Here is a 10331-nt window from a genome sequence, read left to right on the forward strand (position 1 = left end):
TAATTACATAATCTTCCAATATTTACATGCCTTGGTTCTTCATAATCTTCGAGGCCCACCATCTCCCAATTTTGATCTTCCACTATACTAATATTTACAATTAAATATCCATGGCAAATAGAGATACATCTCATGGGGTGGGAACAGGCTATAAACCAAGTCCACTTATAATTGATAATTATTACAACCATTCAACATAAAATTTCCTAGCATACACCTAGAAATTTGGGCTTGGGCTTTTGAACATCCTTCATGCATAATATCATGTATCATACACCATCAATTAATTATCACAATAATCAATTGATCCAATATTATATATCTTGATTCAATCACTAACCGCCACGATTATAAATTAAATCAACAAAGTAAACAAACTTCTTTGTTTAATTTTTAATTAATTTATTTATAATCGAATTTCTTGTAAATCACAATTTACAATAAATAATTAAAGCCCTACTTCATTTATTTATTTTATGAGAAAATATACACATTTTGTAGATTTAAACTTAAGGACCCAAAAAAGACATTTTTCACCAAAACGTTTTTGGCTCATTTAAATTTCACGATATATCAATCATCCTAATGGTCCAACAAACTTAGGACCCATTATATTTTGATATCCCAAAACATTTTTGGAAGCCATCATCATCGTTGCCGGAGCTCTGTCACCTGATTCTGGCCAACACAAATTTTTTTTTTGGGTGTTTCGGGCAGCCTCCCTTGCTATCCGAAATGGGTTGCCCTAGCTGCCCGAAATGGGCAGCAACCATGCGCCGAAACACCCCAAAAAACTGGCCATCGATTCGTTGTGTCGATTTCTTATGCGGTTAGAAATAAGTTCTCAATATAATATCATATATTTCCTACATAAAAATTGACATAAGCTCTTGATACCACTTGAAAGGGGATCGATTACGGGTGCCCGGAATGCGCAACAGAAGTTTTAAAATAGTTTACAATAGCAAAAACAAAGCACCCCTCACTAGTGTGTAACAAATACAAAAAATAAAACACGAAATCATACATAGTGTGTTTAGAGTTTTACCTATCAATCACAAGGATTGATGATTGGCTTCAATTAAGTTATAAACAACTTAGCTCCTGAAGGTTGACCCAATCTACAAGCTTCCTAGAGCACACCTTGCTCAAATGTATTTTTTCCTTCAAATTAGGTCCACCACTAGATTCAAAGATCCACTCTACTCTTGCATTAGAAAAAGTGGAGTATTTTTTATTGAGAAGTTTATGCTATCATCGTCAAAATGAAGAAGCATAATTTGGAAGAAAAATGGAGCAATGTTTCGGCCATGAGGGGAGAGGAAAGATGGGGAAAAAATTTTCTTGATGCTTGAAAAAGTTAAAGTGCATGTGAGAAATATGCCTTGTTTATTGAAAAAGTTGTCTCTCAATTCTTCACCTCCCCATGCATGTGTTTAGGTCCAAAAAAAATGCACAAGGCCCATGGACTAATATTTGACTATCCCAAACACATTTGAGATCAATCAACTAACTAAATCTCTTTTGAACTCATTCAAGGTCACTAGTTAAATAATTTTTCAACATAATTTCCATTTGGGTTCTACAAGACCCAATGGTATTTAATTAATTCAACATTTGAATTAATTTAATTATTTGGACTCTATTAGGTCCACTATTGTTTAATTAATTTAATTAATTCCATAACAATGTTATGAAAATCACAATTTCTAAATACATTATTTATTTGGGTCAACTTTTAATTTAAGAGTACTTCTACAAATTAAAGGTTACATTCCCCATATTCCTCTAACAGAAGTCATACTTTTATTTTTCTTTGCGCTTATAAACTCCTTTATAAGACCTTCAACACATTGAACTATTTTTCTTCTCAACGGGATCTAAAAAGTTAGCACTTGTGTGACCCTCAATGGTTATATTTTACAACTAGCACTAGGTTTACATCTCAATGTGGTTCATGACTAAACATGTCCTTATATGAGCATACCCTAGTTGCTCCATTCTTATTTATCAACTTCTTGATAATAAGAACGTCATAACTCAAGTTGATAGTACCCAACCATTCATATTAAACGCCTAGCAACATCGCTTACATGATTCCCTAGGTATCAAATGATAGTGCCTGCAAGAACCATTTCATTATGGTTAGCGTACAGTACGGTTCATTTATCTTATGGTGTCAAAATCAGACACGACCCACCAACCCGAAACCGTTCAACCCGGAAAAAAATCAAGTTTGGGTTTGGGATTTTCGGGTTCGGGTCAGATCGGGTTGACCGAAAAAAATTTTAATTTTTTTAAAAAATATATAATTAATAAATATTTCCTATATTTTTATATTGTATGACTGAAAAAATATATATTGTATATTTATATCATAAATTTCCATAATTTATTATTTATTTTATTTTTTAAACAATTTTTTATTTGATTTAGTAAATATGCTTTATTTTTTACAATTAGATTTTCAAATTTACATTATATATATGAGAGAGATTTTTTTATTATGTGTTTAAATTAAAATATTAGTATTATTTTTTTTTTAATTTTATTTATTTTTTAAATAAAAAATTGAAAATCAGGTTATACGGGTTTATCGGGTTGATCGAGTTGATTCGGGTTCAGATTCGTGTTGAGAGTTCTCGGGTTGGGTTCGGGTTGAGCAATTTTTGAATAGTATTGTTGCTCAACCCGACCCAACTCATCCAACACACCCGAATTGACACCCGTAATTCATCTCATATATCCGACCGATTCGACATCTATTGGTATATGGAGAGTTGCCAAAGAATCGTATTATGTGTTATGTCGTAGTTGCATCAATTGTGTAATCTGAGAAACCCATTTCTTAATTACCACCAACACTCTGATCAGAGATTTAAAACTACATACAAATGAGATCAGATAGTATATCCATATCTGAAGGTAAACGGTGAATATCCGACTACAATGCATTGACTCTTATATATTTCGACAAAACACCCAACCTTACCACATGATGACCTCATATGAGTCGGTAAACAAGTCAAAGTGCAATGCTAGCACATAGAGTCTCAATGTTGTCTCGGATCATAAGGACTAATGGTGTACAACCACAAAGTAGGACGTTTACACTCGATAAGTGAGAACAACTTGGAAAGTCCTTTATGGAGGGTTGTTCAGTGCACTCTACAAGGAGCACCTATCTGAATGCTCGGACATCACAATGTCCTCTACCAATAAAACATGGTACTCACACCGCAAATACTAGTCTCAAACTCGAGCGGTCTTTAACTTTCTTAACGGCGGCTGAATCGACTGGGAACTGTTTAGAATATACAGTATTCCAAATATGAATTCATGATACTCGTCATATGAGCATCTCATATTCTTTTTACTATTTGTATATTCAAGAACCACTTCGCTCGACAGACACCTACTCTAATAGAACTGAAATCATTTAGACTTATTTATTCAGTTTAAAAGCGTATAAGTTTTGTTTAACTGTATCAGTTTCTCTTAAATCGGTTTTGCCTTGATATTATTTATTAACCACAAAAATATATCAAATTCTTAATCCAACAATGTGTGATAATGGTGAGTGAGAGTGTTTAAAATATTTTGAACTAGAAATATCTCAACTTCTCAATCTCAATAGTTTTAAATTGAGACTTTAAATGAGATTTTAAAAAAAACTGTATAATTAAGGTTCTCGTGATTATATAAACGCTGTCATATTATTTCATTAAACCTCTAACCCCAACATAAATATTTATCTTACTGAAACCACATGAGAAACTATTAAATATCTCTCACTTTTCATAAAAATCATCGCATTAATGATTGATTTTATTAATGACAGATGGTTCATATTCTCTAATAGTATAATCAGGCTGCGTTTGTTTGGAAGGATAAGATAAACTAATGATTAGTACGTAAATGATAAAGAAAATGATTGTGGTAGGATTGTAATATATGGTGTAAAATAATATTATGTTTGGTAAGATTTTTAAGTGTAGGATAATTTTGAATTTTTTGATGGAAAGACGAAATTGCCCTTCTCCTTCGCAACGGCGACAGTGGCGGCGGCCGGCAGTCGGCGGAAATGGTTGGAAACCGGAAAATTACCGACGGATTCTGAAAAACCGTCGCTAATTGCGACGGTTTTTCAGAAACCGTCGCCATTCTGCGACGGATTCTGAAAAACTGTCTCTATTTGCGACGATTTATGTACACCGTCGCTATTGGCGACGGATTTTTACAAACCGTCGCTAATCTTTTCTTCCGCGTATTCCTTCGTCGTTGTCAGTCTGTGGGGTTTATCTGGAGTCAAAGGGGTATAATAGGAAAATACATGCTGGATAAATTGAAGGACTATTAATACAAGCCCTTGGCGTGAGTTTAATTTATCCACCCTTGTACAACACAATCCAGCGCATAGGGGATAAAGTGGGTTTAATTAACTTTCTACCAAACACTGGATTAGCATCGATAAAAAGCACCTATCCCACTTAATCCTTGCTACCAAACGCTACGTCAGTGTACATTAAACTCCGTTGAAGTATCATCTTCGCTTTTCACACCTTATAGCTATAACTTTGAATATTGAAAATTACAAAAATAATATCAAAGTAATTAACATGACTAAATTCTGCAAAATAAATAAAAAACAAGAAAATGTCGTCAAATGAAGCAGTAAATCATATATCATATTTATCCGTGACAAATATGAATGAGTTACATCAAAAATACATGTGGGCTAAATTTTTAATTCAATTAGATTTATATAACTTAATGATATAACTATTAAACTATACTCTATTTTTAATCCCTGTGAGTAAATTTGGACATTTAAAAATATAGAATCTTTGTGAGTTGTGGCATATATATGTGTTTTGGATTGAGAGAAAAAACTATTTAAAAAATATTAATTTAGTACCAAGACTTGAAATTAGTATATAATGCATCTTTAGAGCCTTGGATGAGAGATTAAAAATAAGATGAAATACTCAATTTTCATTAATGAAACTTTTAGATATTTCTGGAAATAAAACTAAACATAACAAATATTTTAATGGGACGACTTTTAAATAGAAGTAGGGTATGAAAATACATTTAGATCTTGTTTTCAAGTTTTCAAAATTTTAATTTTGTACCAGTATTTTCATAAATAAAAATTGGAATGCTTTTTGGGATTTTGCATTAAATGACATATTTTATGGGAAAAGTTAATGAATTAAATTAGAATCATTTTAAAAAGGAAGAATCACTTTAAAAAAAATAGATAATTGTATTAAGATACTTGAGGTGATTTACCAAAGCAGAATTTGATTATCTGTAATTAAAACAGTGTAAATTCAAAATTATGACTTGTTAACCAATTAAACTATTTGATATCCAAAAAAAAGGCTTTAGCCGTAAATGGAATCACAAAGAAAAAGTATCACTGTGATTTCCCTAAATGAAGAAAAGAGGGTCCTGGAAACAATTTATAGCAGCCAGCCACGAAGAGAATTAATTTTTCATTTCGATGAAAATTTAAGCCTTTAAATCTGGATTGTCGCGGAGGCCAAGCTTAGAGAGAACAAGAGTGTAAGAATCCCAGTCGGTTCTTCGGAGATACCTCAATAACTTTTTCCTCCTCTGAACCATTTCTTGAAGTCCCTTTCGGGAATGCTTATCCTACAACATTAGGGTGGTACAACGCAGGTGAATTAACGTGACCATATGACGACTACATAACTTTAAAATAGGATCTTCGGTACAAAAGAAAAGATAAGCTTTGTCCAAGAAACTAACCTTCTTGTGCAAAAGGGTTGACAGATGCTTGATCTTCGTGGTGAGCTGAGCAACTATTCCAAAAAAATCATAGTATCAGAAGTGTTTTTGCCAAAAAATAACATGCGTGAACGCAACCATTAACACAAATAAGCGCATGCTAATTAGAGTGGAAAAAATTGCTTTTGGGTTGGTGGCCACGTGTGGTTCATCAATTTCATTGAAAAAAGGTTGTGCCACAAGTTTCTACTTCCATGGGAAACAAACGGAAGTCCTAGCTAATTCTAGGATCGAAGCTTCCTTTAAACATCATTTCCTATTCTTGTAGCACGCTTTAGGCATTTGCTGCCATAGATGCAGGAAACACCTTTCTTCTACAAGACCACCTCAATACCACCTAAGTCTGATCCTTACATTGCATATGTGTCGTTTTCCAGCGACTATAAGAAAATAAAGCCCAGAATTTCTCAAATTACATTAATGAGAAAGACAAAGCTACGACTGCCTAGCCAGAAGTGGCTCTCAAAAGTTGCAAGCAGACTTTAATTTGTTATCACTTGAGTCCCCCGTAATATCTCGAGAAAAATCATTGTCTCAAACATTGCATCCAACACATTTCTTTATTTAAATTTAAGTCCAAATTTCTGAAAAGTACAGAGAAATTTTATCAAGGAGCATAATAATCAAACAATGATGGAGCCTTTTTATACAGAACTTTGAATGTCCAACACCCCCCGACACCAAAACCGCCCTACCAGTCCAGAAAAATTTTATTTCTTTACTTTCTTTTGCCAAGAAAAAAAAACATATTTAGGAAAACAAAAGGCGTAATAGTGATACCAAGTGAAAATTAACTAAAATGCCCAAAGAGAATTTTCATGAACAAAAGAAGAAAAAAAAAGAGAGGAACGGTTAATATTATGCTACAGCGCACAACAGGAGAAAGGAAACCGGTGTGACCAACGTACATTATATGTGAGTGACCATCATTTGGAAATGATTTGTGACTTATGTCTAGCTTGTTCTGATTCCATAACAAGAGAAATTTTCACAAAATTTAAGACTTTAATCCATATAAGAAATTGTCACGTACTAAAAGCAACTATAATTTTTGGTATTATCATCTCATCTCAAATTTAAAAAGAGTGAGTATAAAAGAGTTTACCTTGAACACGAGCAGATCCACAATCTGATTCCGACATTTTATATTCATCTCTTACCTTTTGAAGCTCCAACTTCAATTTGTCAGCAGATGACATATGGTCAGGATGAAAATACTGTATAGCGCAAGAAGAATATGATTACAAAATTTGTCCTGTTACGACATTAACAGACAGAAAAGGTAATCATACCCTAAATTATTTTGTTTAACAGAGTCAAATATTTGTGTTCTATTGTTGCCCAAAATTATTCTTAAATATATAACACGTCACCAAATACTCGGTACAACCAATGAACTAGAAACAAAATTTGTTTTCAAAAAATGGGACAAGAACCATTCGCAGTACAGCCAATGCACATAACAAAAAATTCATTCTTGAACCCAATAAATGGATAATACCAAACATAATCCAAGTCACGATTCATAGTCCTTCAGCATATGTTTTAACGTATCAACAACATGAAAAGAATACGATGATAACTTGTATGCAAGATAAAATTGGTTCACAGATAATTCAGTCAGCAGATGGTTTGCGGAGGCACAGAAAGAAATTCTTAAGATTTGATTTCAAATTACCAAGATAAATATTTCAGCTTCCAAGAACCAATCCTGATCTGATGAGCACGACATGGTTCCAGTTCACACCAGAATACATGCAAATAGTTTAACCAGAGTAAACTTATATATGTGAGGCACAACGTGTACAGAAAATATGTTAATATGATCAAGTGCATTGATGGTTCTAACAATGCCAAAAGAAAAGTTTAAACTGAAAAAGAAAAGATGTAACCAAGAAATAAAGCACTCGCCTTTTCCACTAGATGATCCTTTGGAGGTTCCAACATAAAGCTTGGGGTTCCACCAAGGCTTAAAACATATTGTTTATGCACTGTAGGAGTTAATCAGCAAACATCAGATTTTAAACAGACACATTCGCAGAGTAAATTTGGCCGCTGCTAACAAGTTCAGGGAGAGTTAACTTATTTCCTTTTAGGAAACATGAATTTTTTAAAAAATGAGTAGTATTTTGAAATTTACTCCCTTGAGAACTGCTATTAGAACAACTTCAACTCCTCGCAAGAAATCCCGGAAAGAAAATCGATAAAAAACACTTACTATCTCTCTTGGCCAGCCCCTCGGACTTCGAATTAATAGTCACAAGGCTTTCCCTCAATTCTCTGTAAAGGAATGACGAACCCCTTGCTTCAATCTCCTTTTCCTCAAGCACCCTCATTCTATCAAGCCTATCATTTAACTCCTGCAAAGAAAACCACTTCCCCTTCTTTTCCGGCCTCAAACTTACGAGCTTCTTACCCATCTCCTCAAAACTGTATGGCCTGAAAAATTTCAATCTCCCTGCACTAGAAGCCTCATTATCTTTACCACCAACGTCCTTTTTATCCTTCCCAATTAATGATGCAGGTAACCTATCACTGCCTCCAATGATCAATTGAGGCACATTCATTTCCCCGGGTTTCAACTTCAAGCTTTCTTTGAACCTTGCAAGTGACATTGGATCCATGGGCTTCCCAGTAGAATCATTTTGATGTCTCTGAGACATGTTCGTGGCCCGCAACTGACGCAAGCTGTCGCGAATAGTGTCAAACGAGACCTTGCCACCTGCGGCGGTGGACAGGTATTTAGATGCAGTGGTTGAATTAGAACCGTCAGTTTGTGAATTTATGTTTTTTATGTAGAGCTCTTGGAGTGAGGGAGGTTGATCAGAGGAAGATGGAGGTGGGACAGCAGAACGGCGGCGGAACTCGGAGAGATTTTTATTAATTTCTTGTAAGGAAGTGATTTTAGAAGGGGGAGACTGCAGGGGTGTAGAATTTGAAAAGGAAAAGGGTTTACGTTGCATTTGGGGTCGCATATATGGTGGGGATTCTCTTCGAAGACTGGCTTTTACGTCGTTGAAGTACGAGGATGATGTGGATTGACGTTCGGGGTCGGTTTCTGGTCCCGGAGAATCGGGAGAAGGGTCAGAGAATGTGGAGAAGTGGTGGTGGATGGGGTAAAGGTGGTAGCTGCGTGGACCGGCATCACGGTGAAGCCATATGAAGCGTCTGGTTATCGCAGCCATGGACCGTGGCAGAGCCTGCTCAAGGTTTAAGGAAACACAACACTATTTTCGTGGTTAAGGTTTTGGATTCCCGAATCATGTATACATGACACCACAGGGAGAAAGCATGGATACCAAATGCGCCTCCAGTAGCACTATCTCTATTTCAATACAACTGAAGCTCAATAGCAAAGAGTTGCAACTCGGAAAGAAACTTTTAAACCCACATTTATCTTCTCTTGAAGTCGAGCAAAGCATCAGCATCAGCATCGCCTAAAATGAAAAAAATAAATTTGATCTAATTTTTTTTTAAACTGAGAGAAAACCTATTTCGCATTCAAATCCGTTCATAAAAAGAAACAGTATAATCACGAAAAATTTATTGTTTTTAAAAATCCCAAGTACAAAATGTTTGTACTAAACAAAAGCATTCTGATTATAAAAGAAAAAAAAAACCTCCGAACCCTGTAACTGCAACAAGGTTTAATAGGTCGCCGTACACACACACATACAACAGCATTCACTGATTAATAAAACGAAATTCATAGCAGTAGATTGAATCCATATTTGATGACATGAAATTGAAAATGGATTTTTAATGCTACCCACTAAACTCATTAATCGATTACAATGAACCCAGCTATAAGACTTATTTACTAGCAAGATTCATACAAAACAAAGAAACCATAACCTTATAACATGGACAGTGTGAATAGCAAACCACCAAATTAAAATGATTTTCGAACATAGCATTGGAATACCAGCTATAAAACTTGATTAAAATCTGATCTAACACCCACAACAAAATTAAGGCTTAAACCGTACCTTAAGCTACGCATGAAATCTGAAAGGCTTGATTTCTCCAAGGAAATCTACATTCGCCGATCTTAATTTTTACGTTCGTGTTACAACACAATCACATATAAGATCTTGAAGAGCAACAAATATTGGAGCTTTTGAGTAGCAAGGTTTCCTTCTCTGTTCAACGGCGCTAAAGGGTCGAAGGGTTTTATTCATCTGAGATTTGGGCAACAAACCCAAGCCCAGGCCCAGGCCCAGGCCCAGGCCCACGAAAACAAATAATAATAATAATGTGATTAAGTCAAATTCTAATTATACTTTATCAAAAGGACCTCATTGTTGATTATGTATGCCAAAATGTATTAAGAACGATATTTTGGGACATTTTAGCATATAAAATGATTAATCAACCATGGCTTCGAAAATTATTTGGTTTCTTGGAAAAGCTTATCATTGTGGTGGTAATTGCGGATGTAAACAAACTGAATCGAATCGAATCAAATATGAAGAATTTCAAATTTCGGATGCAGCTCGAAAATCCGGCTTGAA

At 34.7% G+C, this 10331-nt stretch overlaps 1 protein-coding gene across 2 annotated transcripts; it reads right to left on the reverse strand.

Moving 5' to 3' along the window:
- Positions 1 to 5345: 5345 nt before the first annotated feature.
- Positions 5346 to 9983, reverse strand: LOC140822329 (uncharacterized). Of its 2 annotated transcripts, XR_012115952.1 has the most exons (7): positions 9807 to 9983; positions 8036 to 9254; positions 7729 to 7808; positions 7496 to 7533; positions 6923 to 7034; positions 5779 to 5831; positions 5346 to 5661 (listed from the first exon to the last, which is right to left on the reverse strand). XR_012115952.1 is itself a non-coding variant. In XM_073183057.1 (6 exons), exons 2-6 carry the CDS (start codon positions 9000 to 9002, stop codon positions 5518 to 5520), a joined length of 1356 nt encoding a protein of 451 aa, XP_073039158.1. In that variant the 5' UTR covers positions 9003 to 9254; positions 9807 to 9977; the 3' UTR covers positions 5349 to 5517. The 2 variants fall into 2 exon arrangements, 1 of the variants encoding a protein (XP_073039158.1); XM_073183057.1 differs by lacking the exon at positions 7496 to 7533 and having other exon boundaries at positions 5349 to 5661; positions 9807 to 9977.
- Positions 9984 to 10331: the final 348 nt, after the last annotated feature.

The sequence above is a fragment of the Primulina eburnea genome, unplaced genomic scaffold (assembly GCF_022965805.1).
Source record: "Primulina eburnea isolate SZY01 unplaced genomic scaffold, ASM2296580v1 ctg800_ERROPOS100000, whole genome shotgun sequence".
NCBI lineage: Eukaryota > Viridiplantae > Streptophyta > Magnoliopsida > Lamiales > Gesneriaceae > Primulina > Primulina eburnea.

Bases quoted from the DNA above. Each gene is read 5' to 3' on its own strand.
- LOC140822329 (XM_073183057.1), bottom strand. From the start codon at position 9,002: ATGGCTGCGATAACCAGACGCTTCATATGGCTTCACCGTGATGCCGGT. The intron at 7,809-8,035 runs GTAAGTGTTTTT...TAACTCCTACAG, and splicing joins GGGGCTGGCCAAGAGAGATA to TGCATAAACAATATGTTTTA. The intron at 5,832-6,922 runs GTAAACTCTTTT...TTTTTGGAATAG, and splicing joins TGGATCTGCTCGTGTTCAAG to TTGCTCAGCTCACCACGAAG.